This window comes from Sciurus vulgaris (genome assembly GCF_902686455.1).
Source record: "Sciurus vulgaris genome assembly, chromosome: 7".
Lineage (NCBI taxonomy): Eukaryota > Metazoa > Chordata > Mammalia > Rodentia > Sciuridae > Sciurus > Sciurus vulgaris.
In genome coordinates, this window is record NC_136467.1 from 110,782,679 (window position 1) to 110,805,034 (window position 22,356).

Below are 22,356 nucleotides of genomic sequence, written 5' to 3' on the forward strand. Positions count from 1 at the left end.
GAAAAAAAAAAAAAAAAAAAACAATCAACTTTTCCAGAAGAGTACACTTTTCAGTAAAATTAGCATATTCTTTACAAATTGGTTTGTTATAACTTTGATACATGTTAATATTTTAACTGAGGGGAGGGGGAAAGGGAAAAAAATAACAGAATGAATCAAACAACATTGCCCTATGTAAATTTATGATTTTTAATTAAAATTAAAAATATATATATATATTTTAACTGTTTTCAGATTACAAACTACATTCAAAAGCACTAAATTCTCATTTCCTAAAGTTTAATGAATCAAATCCTCTTGAAGCCAGTAAACTAGATCTTTAAAATCAATTCATTCTATTTGGATGTTTTTTATTTTTGTTTTTGTTGTTTTTTAATTTTTGTTTTTGGTCAACATATGACTAGCCTAATACCAAATATTAAAATTATGTTTACCTAACTGATCAGTTCTTCTAAGCCAACTCCAATAGTGCCAGCATTTGTATGGTCAGAAACCCACTTCCAAAACATCTCAAAAGACTGAATACCTCAAAGAATCCTATCAGGATAAGCAATAAAAAATAAACTGAACCATAAGAGACTGTACACAAAGAAATCTGTCAATACAGCATTCTAAGGAAATGTTAGAGTTAGGCCAGGTTGGTTCTTAGATACACTATAAAGCTGCAAACCTAAATATTGAGTGGAAATTTTGCTTAAAAAAAATGAATTATTCAACAGTTTTTTTTTTTTTTCAAATCCACAGATCAACAGTCCAAGAAAAACGTAAGTCTAAAAATGGCTCCAAAACATTTCCCTAAAATAGACTATTTATTTTAAAGGTCAATTGTTTAAAAATTACTGCAGAAACACGAAACAAGCTTGCAAAGCTCTCCACTTATTGCCATCATCATTACTTGAAATAATCTGCTTGCTATTAAGATACAAGACTACACCTACAAATGTACGTTCTTAGAATTCTAAATAAAATGTCAATAAAGGGAATTCACATGCATAACTGGGTAATTAGCTACCTCGAACTATCCAGAGTTCATCATGGGATAGGTTAAATCTTGGAAAAATGTATTTCATCACATGAGGAAAATTAAAAAAACCACATGATCCACAGATTCAAAAATAACATTCAATAAAATTTAGCATATTTATGTGAATCCCATCACTCTATTCTCATAAAAGGCATGAGGTTTAAATTCTAAGCTTTGTCCCAGAAAATACAGGCTTTGGGGCTAAACTAGCAATTCAGTCCTCTCTCAAGTTAGATTCATAATATGTTAATTCAAAATTGATTTATATTAGGGCAATAGTTCTCAACCAGGATGATTTTGTCTCATAAGGGACATCTGGCAACGTCTGGAAGCATTTTTGGTTGTTACAACTAGGATATGCTATTGGCAGCTAGTAGATACAGAGTCTAGGGCTGCTGCTAAGCATACTATGCTGCACAGAACAGCCACCACCCCCAACAAAGAATGAACCAAGCCACGGGTGGTGGCAAACAAATGTGATTCCAGCTACTCAAGAGGCTGAGGCAAAAGGATCATAAATATCAGGACGCTTGGGCAACTTAACAAGACCTACTTAGAAATACCTAAAAAAAAGGGCAGGGAGGGAAGGAGACTCAAGATGTAGCTCGGTGGTGGTGTGCTTGCTCAGCACACTGAAGCCCTGAGTTCAATCCCCAACAGTGCAAAAAAATAAATTAACCAACCCAAAGCATCAACACAATGCTGCCAAAGTTTGAAATGCTGTATATAATTAGAAGAACATGCTACATTTAGATTTTCATTTCACACCAACTGTGTTAGTCAACTTTTCATCACTGTAAACAAAATACCTGACAAGAACAACTTGAGAAAGGGAAGATTTATTTTGGTTCATAGTTAGCTGGCTCTAATACAAAAGCATCACAGTGGAAGAACATGGCACAAGATAGCTGCTCAGCTCACTGGGAAACAGAGACAGTGAAAGAGGGGCCAGGGTCAAATACAGTCCCCAAAGTCATGCCCCTCCCACTGACCTACATCCTCCCACCACATCCATCCTGCCTACAGTTATCATCCAGTACTACAAATTATTACTCCATCCAGCGGGTTAATCAACTGATGAGGTCAGAGCTCTTGTAATTGAATCTTTTTTTTTTTTTTCTTGGTACAGGGGATTAACCCCAGGGGCACTCAACAACTGATCCACATCCATCCCCAGGCCTATTTTGTATTTTATTTAGAGACAGGGTCTTACTAAGTTGCTTAATGCCTCGCTTTCACCGAGGCTGGCTTTGAACTCTTAATACTCCTGCCTCAGCTTCCTGAGCCACTGGGATTACAGGTGTGCACCACTGTGCCCAGCTTGTAATTGAATCTTTTTACCTCTGAACATTGCTGTATTGCCTCGCACACAAAATTTGGGGTAGACATTTCATATCCAAACCATAACAATCAACATATCCCATAAATTCTTGTTAAATAAAAAAAGAATCATTATAACCATGACATACACACATGCACAGAAGGAGGTAGGAGGAAGAAATTGAGGAGAAAAAGAAAATGGATGGTTTGAATGTTTATGTTCCCCCAAAATTCATGTTGGAACCTAATTCACATTAATATTACAAGGTGGAACCAAAGAGCTGATTAGGTCACGGGGGTTCTACCCTCATGAATGTGATTAGTGCCCATTCAAAAGATTTCCAAGGGAGGCTGAGAAAGGAGGATCTCAAGTTCCAGGCCAGCCTTAGCAACTTAGGGGGTCCTTAAACAACTTAGCATGGCCCTGCCTCAAAATAAAAAATAAAAAAGGGCTGGGGATGTAGTTCAGTGGTAAAGCACCCATAGCTTCAATCCCTAGTACTCTCCCCACTGCAAAAAAAAAAAAAAAAGACTCTCAATGGAGCTTCTCCACCCACACCTTTCACCATCAAGAAGACACCACTAATGAAGCAGAGTAAGCCCTCCTCACCAAACACCAAATCTGCTTACACCATGACCCCGGACTTCACAGACTATAGAACTGTGAGCAATAAATTTGTTTGTAGATTACATAATATAAGGTATTTTGCTATAGCAGCCAAAACAACAAAGACAGAAATGAATATCAAAATAGTGATGAGAGAGCCAGGCATGGGAGTGCACACCTGTAATCCCAGGGTCTTGAGAGGCTCAGGTAGGAGGATCGTCAGTTCGAAGCCAACCTCAGCAACTTAGCAAAGCCCTCAGAAACTTAGCAAAACCATGTATCGAAATAAAAAATAAAAAGGGCTGGGGATGTGGCTCAGTGGTAAAGCGCCCCTGGGTTCAATCCCAGGTACCAAAAAAATAAAAAATAATGATGAGAAGAAATATTTCTAAACTTAAAACAAAATTTCAAGGTAAATAAACTGGAAATAGGAATAAATATATGTAACAAACAAGACAAAGTATGAAAAGCATTTGTAAGAATCACAAAAAAATAAAAAATAAAAACCTGACTGAAACAGGTAAATGACCACTATTATATGAAGTATAGCTACTCCAAGAACTTAATTCTCAAGGTAGTTTGTTTTTGGTGCTAGGGATTTAACCCAGGAGTGCTTTACCACTGAACTACATCCCTAGTCCTTTTTATTTTTTGAGACAGGTTCTCACTAAATTGCTGAGGCTGGTCTTGCTATCCTTCTGCCTCAGTCTCCAAAGTTACTAAGGTTGCTGGGATTACAAGGGTGCACCACCCTACTGCTCTCAGCTTACTTCTCACTTTAAAGGGAAGGGAGAAATAATGGTGTCTCTAGTCCCAGCTACCCGGGAGGCAGAAACTGGAGAAGTACTTTCACTCACAAACTTGACCAACCTAGGTAATACAGCAAAATTCTACCTAAAAATTTTTTTTAAAAAAGACAATTTAAAAAATAATTTGAAAAAGAACATTTTTTTCCTCAACTTCCAACTGGAGATGAGATCAGATATTAATGAGTCTACTAGTTATTAATAATATGCATTGGGCTTTAGTGGGGAGAGCTGGCAAGAGAGGGGGTGTTGGAGATTGAACCCAAGACCTCACATGCACACTGTGACTGTTTTTTAAATCAGTATTAAAAAAAAAAAAAAAAAAAAAAAAAAAAGAGCATCTGAAAACCAAGTTTAAAAATCTTAAAATTCAGCTACTCAGAAGGCTGAAGTAGGAGGATCACAAGTTCAAGGCCAGCTTCAGCAACCACCTGGTGAGACCCTCAGCAACACAGTGAGAATCTTTATCAAAATAAAAAATAAAAAGGGCTGGGAATGTAACTCAGTGGTGATCACTTGCTTAACATGCATGAGGTCCTAGATCTGATACCTAGTACAATAACCACCAAAAAAAAAGTCTAGAAATTATTAAAATTTCAGAGCTGGTCAAGGTGGCACATGTCTATAATCCCAGCAACTCAGGAGGCTGAGACAAGAGGATCACAAGTTCAAGGTCAGCCTCAGCAATTTAGCAAGGCCCTAAGCAACTAGTTAGAACCTATCTCAAAATAAAAAATAGGGCTGAAGATGTGGCTCAGTGTTAAAACACCTCTGGGTTCAAATCCCAATACTAATAAATAAAGAAGTAGAAACTTCTATGCAAAAAAATACTGGTGGCATTATACTACTCTACTCAAACAAGCATTTTTTGATAATAAAAATCACTACATAAAAAAGTAGAAAATTTATACATGAATTCTAAATAGTTATAAATTGTATAGGCATTGAACAGGGAATATTTACTTTAGTTTTAATCAACACAATAGAGATAAATATTACAATAGCATCAACTTGGGTCTGGGTCTTTCAAATTAACCTTATTCTATAGTACATTACCAGTTACATTACACTATTGATCATTAATCTTTATTATTACAATCTACAAAGTAGAGAAAGTTACACACAAAAAACTATGCTTTACATAAGATCAAATACAATTGTTTTACTGCCAAAGAAATAATGCTATGATACAAATACTTTAATATTTCTATCAATTATTTCCTATTAAATATATTTTACTTTTACTTTCAATTTCCAGAACTAAGTATTTACTTTTCAACATAAACCAAAAGTCTTTACTAGATATTATTTCTAGACCTAAATACTTAGTATTTAATATAAATGGAAGAATACAAAGTTGATTAGCATTGCTTAATGTCACTATGAATAACATTTCATTAAATTTTATTGATATTGGATTCATTAGTCAAAATACTAATAAAAATGAACAGAAAAAGTCATATAATTTGTATCATCTAAAATAGTATCACCTAAAATGTTAACAATAAAAATAAAAATAAAAATAATATTTAGATACAAAAAAAAATAAAATAAAATGCTCCTATCTGTATAATTTGCCATTTATTTTCTCAAGTTAAATATAAAATTGATAAGCATTTCTTACACAGTTCAACATAAGTAAGTCTAGTCATTCTTAAAATAGTGAGCAAATGCCACAAACCCCGCCTCCTCTTTGTATTTCAAAGAGTGTGTAAAGGTTTGCATGGTACCATAACCTCTCATCAAATATCCAAAGAGAAAGGGAAATCTAATAAGGAAATATAACTAAATTAGATCAACAGTGAAAAATATCTGCAACTAAGTTTAAAAAAACAAAAGCGCTTTTTTTTGGTTGGGTGGTGGGGGGTGCTATTTTGTATTTTAGTTAGGGTCTCATTGAGTTGCTTAACACCTTGCCCATTGCTGAGGCTGGCTTTGAACTCATGATCCTCCTTGCCTCAGCCTCCCAAGCAGCTGGGATTACAGGCATGGGACACCTCAACTGGCAAGAAAAGCAATTTTAATCTCAAAAAATTACTTACAATTTAAGATTAAAAACAAAGAAATTACCATGCACATGTAATTAATGCCTCCTCCCAGAACAAATCCTAAAGATAACAAACATGCAAAATCCACCTGAAGGGCAAACAAGTTAGAATATTCAATTAAGTATTCTTCAGTCCTCATTTTTATTTCCAGTCTTAAAGAAAACACTGAAAATTAGTTTTAAGCATGTTGCAAGTCACACCAAAAAATATCATATGAATGTTCACCAGAAAGTTTTATAAAATTCAAACACTGCTATGAAAACCTACTGGATACATAAAAAAGACCAATGTGTAACAGAGTGAAAATTTAAAAGTATCATAAGACAAAACAATTATTCAAACACAGGAACAGTGTTTAATACCAATCCACAATTTTTAGATGATAAATATTAAAATTTCTTTGGATTATTTTTCTTTTCTTGGTTTTTTGGGGAGCTTTTTGAGAATCAATCTCAGCCCAGGCTGGTCTGAAACTCCTGGGCTCAAGTGATCTTCCAGCCTTAGCTTCCATAGTAACTATAACTACAGGTTCATTCACCACTGCACCCAACTAATTTGTTTTTAAACCACACTAAGATAGTCATATTACTTGCTCTGATATCTCTACATTCTTTCCCTTTCCCAAAATGTTTTAAGAAATAATTAAGAGGACATGCTTTAAAATCAAATCCATAGAAGTCTGATCTTGCCACCTCCTCATCCTTGGGAGAGTAACGATCTCTATAACTTTGATCCCTGTTTCTGAAAAATGGAAACAATAATATTTTATGTCATAACCCTTCCTATGGGGATTAAATGCTCAATACAATGCCTACCATAATAAGCATTTTTTAAATGCTAATATTCAGCAAAGTATCAGCTAAATAGAAATTTTAAATTTATCAAAACATGGGAAATTGCTAAAGAGAATTAATTTCAAAATAGACTTGAAAATCATAAAGTTACAAAGACAAATGCAAAAACCTGTAATGGCACATTTAAGAATCATGAAAGTATTTGAAATAACCATTTGAGTTTCTCCATGTATCTAAGCATACTCCAAAAATACAAACATACAAAAAGATTAAATTCTTATATTTTTATTATATAAAATATACATATATTATTTTTATAAAGAATTGTTTATTCACTTTTAGTGAATTACAATTTACTAAAATGAACATTTTTCCATGAAGAAAATATACTTATTAAAAGAAGTTATCACTAATTAAATATCTAACAAAATAGCAAAATATTGCAAAATATTTTCAGATATAGTCTCATTAGTCACAACAAACCTATAAGGTTTACCTTCTAAAACTGTACTTGTCAGCAGATAACCAGCAGCCAAAGGTAATGACTGAGCGCTAAACATGGCTAGTCCAAACTGAGATGTTATGTAAATGTAAAATACAAATCAGATTTCAAAGACAGAAAAATAAGTAAACTCTCTCATTAATATTTTTATACTTAATATATGTTGAAATAATGTGTTTTCTTTACCACAACATAATGAAAAAAAATTAACATATCACCAATCCCTTATTTTGCAATATGGCTACTAAAAAATTTAAAATTATACAATTTATCAATTTATTTATTTTATTTGGTTTTTCATTAATTATAGTTCAAAGAATATATACGTAACCCAGAACAGTGGCAACTACACCTATAATCCCAGCTACTTAGGAGGCTGAGGCAGGATTGCAAGTTTGAGGACAGCCTGGGCAATTTAGTCAAAAAATAAAAAGGGTTGGGGGATGTACCTCAGTAGGAAGAGTATACCTGAGTTTACTGCCCAGAACTACAAGAAATAAAAAGGTAGAAGTCAGTTTTAGTACTTCAAATAAGAGTATATCAAGGGATCACCTCAAATAAGTTTGCTTCACCGTAAATACTCATTACCAGGAATAGATGAAAAAATATTTTAGCTACTGCTGCTGTGTTTAGATCTTGAATGTTCCCCAAAGCCTGTGTTGCAAGGTTAGTCTGTGGTGTTACTGGGAGGTGGTAGAACATTTAGTAGGTGGGGCCTACTGGAAGGATATTATATCATTGGAGGTATGTCCTTAAAGAGACATTGGGACCGAAGCCACTTCTTTATTATTATTTGTTGCTTCTAGCTGCCATGAAATGAACAGGTCCGGGCCTCCTCTGTCATGTGCTCCCATCATGTGTACTATGCTGTGACCAGCCAAGAGACCATGAACAAAAACTTCTGAAACTGTAAGCCAAAATAAACTTTTCCTCCTTTTAAGTTGATTATCTCAGGTATTTTATCACAGTGCCAGAAAACTAACACAACTGCCAAGTAACTCCTATATCATCACTAGTAAAACTAACGGAAAATGAATAAATCCTATTTGCCTTCCAATGCAAAATATTCATATTCTGATCTTTACACTTCTCCTATTACAGTTTAACATTTCTCATACTGGACTATTTCCTGTTAGAGTACTACATTTCCTCTCATTTGGATTTCTAATGAAGTCACATGTTAAATTTTATTCCTATTATGTTAAGCCTTATTCTTATCACAACACTAATAAGCTATCCTACCAGATTTATAATTGGAGGGAGGAAGAGACAGGATCATTAATATCAGAATCCCGATATTGTAAGAAGTTAAAAACAGAAATTAAGACAAATACACCTTGGTTAATCTTTCATTAGCAGCTCCTTTCTTTGATGATACGACCTTTTTTTAACAGTTCTTTTTTTTTTTGAGGGGGGGGGGGTTTGCTAAAGATCAAACTTGGCCTCATGCATGCTAGACAAGTCCTCTACTACTAAATTGCATCCCCAGCCCAAACATCTTCCATTTAATCTTGACAGTAATTGTTACTATAACAATACTTAAAAAGTATTCTACTAGAAACCCCTAATGATTAGAAGTTACATAGTAACTTCCTTGGAACCACAGAATTACCTAGACATTTAATCATCAAAAAGAACCTAAACTAAACCAAAAGTGTGTTGTACATGCCCATAGTCACAGTTAATCTGGATAAAACAGGAGGATTACTTGAGCCCAGGAGTTCAAGGTTAGCCTGAGGAATATAATGATACTTTGTACTCCAAAGAAAAAGAGAGGAGCTGAAGAAATAGCTCATATTGGAGAGAGCTCGCCTAGCACGCACAGGGACAGCGGTTCGAGTTCCCAGTGCCTCAGAGGAGGAAAAAGAAAAAGGGGGAAAAAAAAAAAGATCCTGATCTGTGATACTGATAAAGTATTAAATTAGATATTGGAATTCAGATTCCCATGTCAGTTATTTCTGTTTTGCAAGTGAGTTAAAAAAAAAAAAAAAAAAAAAAAAAAACAGAACAGTACCATAATGGGAAGTTTAAGGCACACAAAATTTGAAAGATTATAAGTCTACTGGAGCTATTAGAAAGGATTGATATGTACATTTAGGTTCTAGGAAAGAGTCTGTAACACTATCATGTCTGATACCAGATTAACATTAATTTAGAATAATGATTTTTATAGCAGTTTCTTCACAGAGCAACGATCCTTTTAAGTTCAAACAACTAGTAAATATAGTAAATTGTCATGTACATCTAAAAAGAACAAAAAATAGTAATATGTTTTTAGGAAAATCAAACAGTTCAATGGAAATAGGTAAGAGAATAGAACATTCAGGCACCTGAAACCCTCAGAAATAAACAAAAAACACATCAGAACAACAACAAAAAAGTCAACTTTAATCCAAAGAAGGAAACATTTAGAATTCCAAAAGAGGGCTGGGATGTAGCTCAGTGGCAAAGCGTTTGCCTCACATTCACAAAGTCCTGGGTTCAATCCCAAGTTCCAAAAAAGACAGAAAAAAAGATACCAAAAGAAAACACCTACCTCACTTGGGGCTAAAACCAAGATTATGATTCAAAAATGACAGTGTTGTAGCATGGTCTCAAGCTTGGAGAACTCTTAGGAAGATTATGAATGGAATTCTAACTGCTTTGTAGTGATACAAAGTCTGTGAAATAGTCTAAACATCTAACACAAACCCAAAAGAAGCCTGAGGAGTATGAGGAAGGACTGCAAAGGACAGGTATAATCTATCCGAAAAGAAAACAATGAAGGTCTTTCTAATAACTAACCTAACAGCACTTCAGTGAAATCAAGAGACCAAGAATTAAAAGTACTTTATAAAGTTTCTCATGCCTTACTTGCCCATTTATCCTTATGTTGATAGTTATAACTATATAACATCCTTAAGAATTATATACTTGTTTCAAGAACATGAAGATATGCTGCAACTTTGCGATCTGCTCTGCTTCCAGTCTGAAAGGAAAGAAATCCAGGTGAAAAAAAAGATAGCACTAAAGAAAAAAGCAGGCACATCAAATCCCTGAGATCAAATAAACAGAGGGGATGCTGAAGACTAAGAATATTCCCAAACATTTAGATAGGCAGAGATGCCATAAACCTGAAAGTTGTTTGGAACAAATTATATCTTAATTATAGATTCAGCTACTAGTGTTGACTACAGATGTAGTATCAAGACAGATAATATATAGTCCAGGTGCATGGCTGAGCAACTCAGCATCTTGTCAGTATTACTATTTGGTTTATCCTAAACTGTTCCAATAACCAAGCTCATTTTTGTTCCCGAGAACAAATACCTATCTCGTATCTTTCTCATTAAGAAAAAAAAAAAAAAAAAACTAGACCCTGTCTGGTTTCATTTCCCTGTGGCGAGGTCTCCAAGGCCTATTTCCAGACCTCTTTTTCCCCCGCAATGCCATCCTGAACTCTACCTGATGGCCTACTATCAACCACCATCTCATTCCCACTCCAGGCTGACCTGCTCCACCTATCTACACACTGAATTTTGCTACACATATTCCTGATGCTGACATGCTGACCACAATCCAGATTTCCCAAATTAGTGTCAACTAGGAAGACTTACTGCCTGCTGCTGCTATTACTTAGCACCTAAATCCTGTTGGCATAATCCTGTTGCATTATGCTGAATCTGTATAGTAGATATCAATTCCTACAACCAAGCAAGTCACAGTTCCATCATAACGATTACCCAGTATTAAGTTTTATTCACTCCTTTTCTAAATGTAAATTCTGAAAACTTTCGAATCTTTCGCAACTTGCTTCATTAGTTTACCAAGAAAACAGGTCTTTGGCTCTGCCCTATACTCGGTGAAATTAAGATTCATTACACCTCTTCGTCTGCCTATCTTCATGCCCTTGACAAAATGATACCACTTCTTTACATACATCAGAAAATGAAACATTTCTACCATATTCAAAACACATTAAACAATAGGGAAAGATATTCCATTACAGAGAAAGGGGGTTTCACAGATTTAGATTAGGTATAAAATTGGGGGGTGTTTTTTATTGGCAATATAACATAAACCAAAAAGACATCATGTTTTATAACATTTTATCTTAAATGCCTTAAAAATTAGATATTATGACATCATTTTTATTAAAAAACCTTCACTGAGAGGCAAATTTCAGGCCTGATTCTGAAGGAAAATATACTATCAATGACTTTTAGCCCTTAACATGATTTTCAGAATTAAAACTATTCAGAATTTTAAATCTAACAAGTGCTTACTCTATAGAATAGAATTTTACATATGTTAATTAGGCAACCTTGTAACAAAAATTTCCTTACTTTTTTGTACTCTAGAAAGATTATCTAACTGAAGTCAATTCTGAGACTGAGGGCTGGGGATGTAGCTCAGTTGGTAAGGTGTGTGCCTTGCATGCACAAGGTCCTGGGTTCAATCCCCAGCACCACAAAAAAAAAATAATAATAATCCTGAGACTGAAAGGTAAGTCATTAGCAAGTATCTGCTATTGCACTATGCTAATGTATCTATATGAAGCAAGTTTTTTTCCAAATAGTACAATGTAAATATAAAGAAACTCTATTATAGAAGTATATATATCATCTAAATAAATTATAAATTTCCATTAAAACACCTTCATGACTGACATGCTTTATATGTAAGTTTTTAGAATAAAGTTTAAAATCAACAGTTCATAACCCTATTTAAAATTTAGAAAAATTCAGTCCTTAAAATATGCTTACTCTTTCAAAAATAAAAATTCATGTTTAACAACACTGTGCCATTTGCTATCTTATTTCACTTCAAAACACACATCTGTATTTTTGGAATAAAAAAATATAAGTATTGCCTTTATATCTCCCAAAGATGTTCCCAAATTCCTTCACACAAGGGCCTCATGTTGACAGAGATTTTCTATATTTAACAAACAAACTAAAAACAACAGTTTAACAGAAAAGTTAAATAAGTCTCTAGTAGAAAGTCATTCCACTTAAAAGTTGTTCCTAAGCAATTAAGCTTATTATTAGTAATGAAATCTCTCAAAGTATATCCAATACTGAAAAAAAACAGCAATTTTCTACATAATTGGTGTAAGATTATACTACATGAAATTTGATTTCTCAGCCAGGCACAGTGGCACACACCTTGTAATCCCAGCAGCTCAGAAGGCTGAAGAGGAGGATCAGAGAGTTCAAAGTCAGCCTTAGCAAAAGTCAGGAGCTAAGCAACTCAGTGAACCCTGTCTCTAACTAAAATACAAAGTAGGACTGGGGATGTGGCTCAGTGGTCAATTTCTGCATTAGTATAGAATCATCTCCTTATCTCCTCTCGCTGGCCCTTGAAAGACAATATTCTGCTTAAGTTCAAAGATTGCTGTTTTGCCCTCACCCAATCCCATTGGTACAAGAATTAGGGAGACCATTTAAAAATGAAAATAACCATCAGCACTGGTAACTTCCTAAGCACTTTACAAGTATTCACTCGTTCAGGCATCCTAACAATCTACGAGATTTGATACTTGGATCCCATTTTTAGATTAAGAAACAAGAACAGAGAGTTAAGTAACTTGCTCAGTCAATACAGATAGGTTAAGATTTCAGGAAATTCCTATCCAGAGTTCCTGCTCTTAATTCTCTTAACTGTACCACCAAAGTGCAGGAACCATCACTTAGTAGGTATCAACACTTAGTAGGTATCCATATTAATCTCTCAAAATTTTTCTTTTAATTTTTCTCTCATTATTTTTGACAAATTATTTAAAATCCCATGTAAATATTTTAGACTACATCTTAAAAGATCACTGATGACAAAATCAAGCAAATGAAGCTTAAACAGGAAACACCTTCAAAAAAATGAGGATTTTAATATGGTTACATGACCAATAAATTTAAAATATACATTCATATGAAAATGTTCACAAAACTTCTCGAAATTTAACCACAAACACCCCATTAAGAGACCTTCAAAACATACACTGAGCAGTCAAGTTGACAGTACGCTAACATTGAACTTTACCAAAACTCATTGAACCAGAATTTAACAAGTCACTAAGAAAAGGTCTCTGGCCAAATAAATATTACAATGTCCAAGTATTGGTATTCATTTACTTTCCTCAAGAGAGGACCTCACACTCTTCAGTAAGGGTCTACTGATTTTCCCCCTATGTAGAATCACAAATTTGCATGTGATTTCCACACTGCAAAAAAAAAAAAAGAGAAGAAAAAGGAGAATGAAGGGGGGACACTAATGGAAGTTACAAGCAGAGACTAGCAAAGCAGGAGGAAAAGCACCTACTTAAATTATATTAATTTCAAAATGCAAAGGAGTAATGTGTTAACAAATTCTATCAAAATGTACAACTATAATGCACTGTGAAAAAAATGTGGAAAAAATGCAGAGGAGTATGTTATTTAGCACTTGGATCAAGTCCTACATATGATCCAACAGATTCTCAAGGCACAACAGCAAATGAAAATCACAAATTATGATTCTAGGTCATCAAATAAGTTTAATTATATTCTACATCCCATTTTAGATCGAACTGTACATTTAATTTTAGTACGATTTTCATCCAAAGCAGTTTAAGTGGTTTTATGATTCCATGCTTAAAGGAGTAAGCCCACAATTACCCTGTAAGTTCAACTAATCAATTAGAAAGGCATTCATTCGAAGGTTCCAAAGAGCAAATATTTTATTTTACTGTGTCTGAATTTAAGAGCACTTTGTGCATAAAAGGTACCTGAGAACAGGTGGAAAGTGAGGGGAACATAAAAATAGAAGTCTAAGAAAACAGAATAGCTAGGCGAATGCCTATATACACTGCTCAAAGCATCATGCACAAAACAAAGGGTGGGCAGAGGGTGCCACATCAGCAGTACTCTATTTGTCCTGCTACTAAATCATTTGTTAGTTTCATGAATTATTCATTAAGGTAATGGTTTGTTGATATGAAGCGACACCAACTCTCAACTGTAAGTAATTTTAGCGTCCTCCTGATTTACTCCATTAAACTTGGTTTTACTCTCACAGAACATTGTCTCCCTTCTGGTGGCACAAATTTGGTTTTTAAAAAAATTCTTTTAAATTTTGCTTTTAAATTTTAAAGGATATAAGGAGTTAGTGCCTAGCTACAGTGAACTTTTTAATCGAAAGAATAGTTACACCACCTGGCAAAACTTTCCAAACCAAACTGCAATACATTCTTTCTCTAAATCCAAATTAAACTTTTAAAACACACAGCAACAACGTATAAGGCTTTGTACTTTTCTCTCCTCTAGCAAGGAAGTCTAACTCCAAACAGGAAACTACTCCTCACAGGGTTCAATACTGAATCCTACCAAACCCCAACCCAGTTGGGGAGGAGATTTAATTTTCAGTACCAGCACTTGCCTAGGCAGAACCAGACTAAAACAAATATCGTAGATTTCCTGCTCTTGAGTCATCCCTTGCAAATTTTAGCAAGGAAAAACAAATCTTTTTTGACAAAATGTGTACTTAGATGTCCTTAAAAGCCCAATCTATACAAAGCCTCAGAGAAGATCAAGTTAAAAGTGCCACTTTGTCAAGTTTTTCGATCACCCTCCCCCATCCGAAGAGGGCGGCGCAGGACAGTGGGCGCCGAGAGGTGGTCGCGCGTCCCAGCCCCCATTCCCACACCTTGGGGTGAACAGAAGGGGCGGAGAGGACAGCGCCAGAGAGCACCGCGCGAAGAGCAAGGTGGGAGGCAGGGCGAGGAGGGGCGCCAGCGAGGGTGGAGCAGGGTGCCGCAGCGCGGGGGCTGAGCCCCGTCGCCTCCCCACTGAGGCTGACGAGGGAACCGCCTCCCCGGCTCGGGAGGGCCCGGACCGGCGGCGGGAAGCGCCCAACCTTACCCATGCTGGGGGCTCCTGCGGGGAAAAGCCCGGCACCCGCTCTCCTCCTCCGCTGGCTCGCGCGGCCGCTCCTGAGACAGGAGGCGGGCCCCGCGCTTGGCTCTGGCCCCTCCTGAGCTCAGGTGGGGCGAGCAGGCGCCTCCATCCGCCCGCGGCACTATCCGGCAAGTCCCTTCAGCGCGGCCCTTGAGGCAGCGGCGATGGCAGCTCCTCACGCCTGGCCTCCGCCGAAGCCACGGCGGCGGGAGGGCCCTCCCCCCGCGCGCCCAGACGGCTGCTCTCCCACCCCTCGTCGCTTCCGTAGGACTTGGGACCTGCTGGTTCGCTCAGGCCGCCAGCTCCAACCCGAAGCGCCCGCCCCGCCTCGGAACCCGCCCCTCGCCGCTCCCTCAGGGGCCGGCGTCCTACAATGCGACGCCGAAGACTGAGGTAAAGAGCCGGACAGAGGCCGGGAAGGTGCGGGCAGCTGGGCCGGGATAAGGGAAATCTCGCGAGAACGTACCCGTTCTCTCGTCCCCGCCCCCGCTGTGCTCGAGCTCTTCCCCCAGCACCCGTCCTAGGGTTGGTGCCAGGTGCGCGAACGTCACCGCCCCGGGTCGCGCGCCGCCCCAGTCCAGGTGCAGCGAGCGGATGAGAAAGCAGTCTAGAGAAGCTGCGGTCCTTCCTCCCCGTAGAGCTTCGGAACAGCTGGGTCGGGCGTTTTGTCTGTTCTATGGCCTGAGATGGATACAAAAGGTTTTTGCTGATAGGCAAAATGAGCTTGGGTTGCCCACTTTCCGCGGCGGTGACGCGGTGTTAACTTTCTGCAGGGAAGGAGCCTGTGGGAGACAGAGGAACAGAGAACGCGCTTGATTTCGGTGTTCAAGGTTACCCCAGCAGCTGTTGGAACCCCGCAGTTTCCCTTGCAAAGGCCCTTATGGAACAGAATAATTTGCTCTTCGTCGGGGAAAAGAGAAAAATAAAAAAAATTAAGCACATAAATCTGTGTCACAGAAATAAGTCATTACATTCTCTTAGTCTTGTGACAGCCGAAGACAACTTTCTAATCTCTTGAAAGTATAAGTTAAGTTGTTACGTAACCATGGAAGAAAAACAGGCATCATGATTTGAAATATTCCTAGGCATTTTCTTCTAGAGTCAATATGAAGGAGGGCATGTGATTATTATAATTAAACATGGGCTTTCTTAAAGTTATAACAAGTATAATTAATTCAGCCACTTTTTTTTTTCCTCCCCTCCTGCTTAAGTAGACACAATTCCTGGGCAAATTGTGGAAGCAACATTTGTTGATCGCCAACTATTGTGCCTAGTCCTTTTCAATAAATTATGCCTTTTAATTGTGACAGTCATCCAACACTAAAGCCGCCTTGCCTTTTAAATCAGGCAGACCTTGGTTTTTGAAACACAGCACGGGCATTTATTAGGGGGAGCTTTGGATAAATTAATCTTGGCTGGACTTCAGTTTTTTAAGTTTGTTGAAAGAAATCTTTAAAATGCAGACTGTAGTGTCAAGCACAGAATAGTAACTCTGTAAATATCACTTCCCACTACCTCCTATATGTCTGTTTTTACCATCTTTTAATTATTTTATTACCTCTGAAGTGGTTACCTCTGGTAATTTTAAACAAATTGTCAAACTCACAAGCAGAGGCCAAAAGGAAAAAAGAAAAAAATTTACTATGTACACCTAAACAAGATGTTGACTGTGTGGTATTGAAATCATGGAACATGTGCTTTTGGTTTCTTTCTCTTTAAATTTTTATTTTTACGGACTGCATTTGATTCATTGTACACAAATGGGGTACAAGTTTTCATTTCTATGGTTGTACACAATGTAGATTCCCACCATTCACGTAATCATTCATATACATAGGGTAATACTGTCTGCCTCATTCTACTATCTTTCCTTCCCCAACTCCCTCATGCCCCACATGTGCTTTATTTAATCAACAAATACTTGCTGAGTAGTAGTATATTCATTGTCTCCTACCAAACAAATTAAAAAAAAAAAAAAAAACAAATACATATAGCCCTTATCCTCAAGGACTGTATTCTAACTAGGAGATGAGACATGAGCAACACATGAAGCTAATAAACAGTATGAGGGAGTGAAAGTCAAATGCTTGATATTTTATAGGAAAATAAATTACTGCAGGCAGGGAAAACTATAGGGAGAAGGTGTGAATTGCACTAAAGTTTGAAGGAAGGCAGTAGTAATTCATTCTGAAGGAGTCCTCGAAATAAAGAGTGGAGGTGGCTTTGCAAACAGAATATTCCTGGGCCTTTGAGAAATCTGTGCAGCTCAAGCAACCCATAAGAAAGTAGATTAAGCATGGCTAAGTGATGCATCAGGAGACCAAGGGAGGAGGATGGTTTGAGCCCAGGAGTTCCAGGCCAGCCTGGGCAAAATAGCAAGACCCTGTCTTAAACAAAAAAACAAAAACAAAACAAAACAAAAAAGTAGAACCAGGTCCAGTGGCACACACCTGTAATCCCGGCAGCTCAGGAGGCTGAGACAGGAGGATGGCAAGTTCAAAGCCAGCCTCAGCAAAAGTGAGATGCAAAGCAACTCAGTGAGACTTTGTTTCTAAATAAAATATGAAATAGGACTGAGGATGTGACTCAGTAGTTGAGTGCCCCTGAGTTCAATCCTGGATACCCACCCCCAAAAAAAGTAGTTTTAAGATTTGGAAGAATGAGGCAAATGAGAGGCAGAAGAGGATTCATTGAAGGAGGCAGAAAAAACAAATCAAATCAATTGGAAGATTCTAGGTCTCTAGAACCCTAGATATTTAAAGAAGAAAAGATAATGAATAGAAAGGTTAAGGAAAACAAATGGGGACGGGGGTGGGGGGAACCATTGATTTGACAGTAAGATCACATTAAAAAGTATTATTTCAGAATATATAAAAATATATATACTAGGATAAAATACATAAAATTAGATATTTAGAATATATGTAACAATTTATATTAAAGCCCTCATCAAATGAGTGATAAAGAAGTGAAGGTCAAGTAGATAAGGTGATCACATTGTCTTAACCAGAGATAGGTCACATGACCTGACAATGTGACAAAACATTTACAATCAGTTCTTAGAAATTCCAGGATCTATAATATCCCCATAATAAGCAGCGTAGTCTAGAATTTTAAAAACTAAAATAAACAAATTCAGAAGGCATTATCCCATTGAGGTAGTAATATTCTAATGTTGGATATAAAAATTGGAAGGATCAGAGAATAACACCGAGAAGAAGAGTTGAAGAAATTGAAAAAAACTGAAAAGTAATCAAATCCTAAAGTTAGTGCTGTCTTCCAAAAACAAAGAAAATACCAACTGAAGAATTCAGGAATTTTTAAACTTGCAAGATGGTGTATAAAAGCATTTTTCTAAACCTTTGAGTGCCATGCAAATATTAGTTATTAATCATTCCATAGAGCTCTTTTTATCTTGCAAGTATTGGCTTCCAACTTTAAGAGGTTCGAAGGTCTGTTTTATACATTTTAGCGTGACTAGCACTGACCTGAGTTCAAAACATTGCTTTCCTCAGCAATAATTCTTACCTGGATGAAAGAAAATCTGATGAGAAGATAATCTCATGCATATCACAGATATTAAACATAGCCTCAAATTTCTTTCAACTGAAAACAGATTATCTTTTACTTTTTGCCTTTATTTCTTTCATTACTATCTTTTTACTGAATTAGTTTTGTTTCTATCCATCTGTCTTCATCCCCTTTTGTATTCCAAGATAAACATAATAGTATCACTCTAACCATTTACTTTCTTTTTTTCTGCTGTTACTGAAGAGGTTGATCTGGCATCAAACCACAATATCTGGGTGAATGACACAATTTCGAATGAACTTGGTTAATGCTAAAATGTAATCTTTTCTTCCCAAAGTTTTCCTAGGAATTAGTCAGAAGCTATCAATATTGAAAAATCATCTACCTTCTTTCCTTATGGCAAAAACTATTTTACCAGGAAAACTATATTGAAAAAAAAAAATAGTTAACTAAATCTTAACTAATTAGTTAACTAATTTTTTTTTTTTTTTTTTTTTTTTTTTTTACATATTTTTGGTTTTTGGTACCAGGGATTGAATCCAGGGGTGCTCGATCACTGAGCCACATCCCCAGTCCTTTTTGATATTTTATTTAGAGACAGGGTTGCTTCATGCCTCACTAAATTGCTGGTGCTGGCGTTGAACTCGCAATCCTCCTGCCTAAGCCTCCCAAACTCTTGGGATTACAGGCATGGGACACCACCACCACCTACACAGGTTTAAATTGGGTTATTCCTTTAGCTCAAATGTTGCAGCTAGTTCTATTCTTTTGCTTGTTTCTTTGTTCTCCTTGAGGTGTGCATGTGTGTGAGTGCATGCACAGGTGTGTACTAGAGATTGAACCCAAGACCTTATGCATACTAAACACGTCCTCTACTGAGCTACAACCCTAGCCTTCTAGTTTTGGCTTTCCTTAGTTCACAGTACATTTAAGCTTGTATAACCTGAATTTTCTAAATCTTTGTTGAGAAAATGATTTCAGGAAATTATAATCTTAATTATAATGACTATACTCTGAAGTCAGTAAGCTAAAAGTCTAGAATGCCCACCACCCTGTTATCCCGGTTAGTTGGGATGCTGAAGTAAGAGGATTCCAAGGTCAAGGCCAATCTCAGAAATTTAGTGAGATTCCATCTCAAAACAAATTTTGAAAATTTCCTTGCTCAAACTGATGACCCATTGGCTTTTGATAAAATCTTATTCCACTAGAAATTTGGGAGATGTGCTTATACATGAGACAACTATATAAGCACATTTCATTACTGTATTTTCAGAAAAAGTATAACTAACAATGTGATGACCCCATCCAAATGAATCACCACTTTATCTACTGCAAGAACCTTTTTAATAAGCAGATGCTAATATTGTGGAGCTGCCTATCATAATAGGCAAGTCATAGGAGTTTCATAGGCCCTCAATAGGAGTCTCTTTTAAGAAGTATTACTCTGGTTACTTTAGATTAGGTAGAAGGGATTGAAAAGAGGGAAAGGAGTATGGGGATCAGAAGAGAGTAGAATGAATCAGATATTACCCTGTGTACATGTATAACTATATGACCAGTGGGATTGTACATCATGTATAACCAGAAGAATGAAAAATTATATTCCATTATATATGATGTATCAAAGTGCATTCTACTGTCATGTATAGCTAATTAAAACAAATAATTTTTTTTAAAAAAAAGAAGTATTATTTTCCCATAATGTTACAACTGACCCTTTATGAAGGGTCAGATACTTTAAGTAATCCCAAATGACAAATAGATTTGCATTTTTCAAATATCAGCTAAACTATGCACATAATGATGGAAAGAATTTCCAGTAATGAACACATTAATTCAAGTCAATACTTAATGAGCATTCGTTATAAATGAGTAGCTGCTATTTGGAAAATATGATCCCTGCCATTAAAAGAGGAAGTATTGGGGATCCTTCAGGGAACTTTGGAGTTGACTGATAAAGTTGAGAAAGAGTAATCAGCCAACCAGGACAAAGGTTAAGCACCTCTGGGTTCAATACCCGATACCAAAAAAATAATAATAATAATAATTTCACCTTATTGAGGAGAAACTGCATTGGGAGCAACATATCTCAGACAAACTAGATACATTCTCATCTTAATAAGGCATTTGCAATATTCCTATTTGAATCTTTGCAAATTTTAAGCATTAAATACAAGTGACTTTTGCCCAATAATCAGGTGATATTTGTATACATCACAAGATACACTGCTAAAGGGTAACTTTTTTAAAAAACAGGAATACCAGTAATCTGTATTTCATTTACTCAGGAGCCTTTATAAATTACAAAGGACAAATTCTTTTTAAAATAGAAACTCATGGGAACTCTCAATAGAGGATTCCATCTATAATCATTATCTCTTAGGTACCATAGAAGCATTTGTGCATCAGGCCTAATGTGACATTAAAAGTTTCATTACCATGCTTCTGCCCACCTAGCCATAAAACTGTTTCCGAAAAGAGAAGTGAGAACTTTATTTCAGATCTCTACTTAACTTCCTTAACTATAGACAATAATGAGGGTTATTTCCCATCTATTGTTGGAACTTTTAAACTCACTGTTCAGACTTTTTTTTTCTTTTGTAATGCTAGAGATTGAATGACATTATTTTCATGTCCAAAATTAAATGCCTGCCAAAGCAAAAAAAAAAAAAAAAAAGTTCATAAACCAAGATGTTCCTGTCTGCTTATTCCTGAGAATTCACATTCCATTCTGCCAGTTTCCAGGCCACATCCCACCACTCCCACAACTGAACCACATTCTATATGTGGCTCATAAGCAATTCTCCTCAACCTCCTGTCAGCCCACACTTCCTCAGTCAGCATCTGCCTTTTCTCAGATCTATTAATTGAAGGGCTAGGGCTACTTCAATTAATGTGTTTACAGCACAGTACACTGTAACTTCCTTATCCCCAAGGCTTATGCCAATGCAGTCCCTTTATAATCAAGGAAAATGAGTCATTCTAGGTGCCCCCCCTGCATATTATGCTTCCTTCTTTATAGAATTGCTTCTTTGACATGGACCATGTTCCCTTTGCCCCGTCAAAAGTTGTGTTTCTGATTTGGACTCATAAGTTATACTGAACTCTTTTTTTCTCTCCTTAATTTCCTAGGCTATCTCCTCATTCTTCTTTTTTCACTTCTTCCCTCCCTACCCTTTTCCTCTATATTATGCCATCTCTCTCTTTACTCTTGAGCACTGTCCTTAATTGTCATTCCAGTTTGCCAGGTTTAGTAAACCCTATGTGGGTAGCCTTTTTGATATTCTAACCCTCCCTCACCACCAAATACATCTTCACAGAATAATCTTGATCCTTTACCAAAACCATTACAAGGTAATAAAGCTTTCTTTTTTCAAAAAATATTTTTAGTTGCAGATATACACAATACCTTTATTTGATTCATTTAGTTTTATGTGGTGCTGGAGAACCAACCCAGCCATAAAGCTTTCTAACAGCATGCAATCTCAATGTGTTCCTTAAAATCCATCAGTAAAGTCCGGTAAGACTGTTTCTAGTTTGACAATACTCTCAACAACAACATTAATAATAACTAACACCACCTCATCAGACATAGCTGTCCTTACAATGCAATGAGTGGCAGTACTTTCACCCTGCTTTCAAAGAGTAGGAAGCCAAGATGGTTACTTAACTTGCCTGAGATCACATGACTAGGAAGTGGCAGAGCCTGTGCTTGAATTCAGGCTAATTCCATGGCTGACACTCCAGCCTATCTTAGGTCACTTGCTCATTGAGCTGGGAGTTCTTCCTTTGCCTAAAAAGAGAAGGAGGAAAG

At 36.5% G+C, this 22,356-nt stretch overlaps 1 protein-coding gene and 1 long non-coding RNA gene across 4 annotated transcripts in view; one reads left to right on the forward strand and one right to left on the reverse strand.

Annotated features, from left to right (window-relative positions):
* CD2AP (CD2 associated protein) overlaps positions 1-15,382 on the reverse strand; it is a 147,401-nt gene extending 132,019 nt beyond the window's left edge. The window contains exon 1 of one of the 3 annotated variants that reach the window (XM_079148305.1): positions 14,976-15,382. In XM_079148305.1, the coding sequence (XP_079004431.1) occupies positions 14,976-14,979 (4 nt within the window). In that variant the 5' untranslated portion in view covers positions 14,980-15,382. The remainder of the gene's footprint in view (positions 1-14,975) is intronic. The other 2 variants (XM_079148307.1, XM_079148306.1) reach the window with 2 other exon arrangements.
* LOC306666319 lies at positions 6,980-14,576 on the forward strand. The gene is made up of 2 exons (XR_013765275.1): positions 6,980-9,199; positions 9,278-14,576. It is a non-coding gene; the product is annotated as an uncharacterized lncRNA (long non-coding RNA).
* Positions 15,383-22,356: the final 6,974 nt, after the last annotated feature.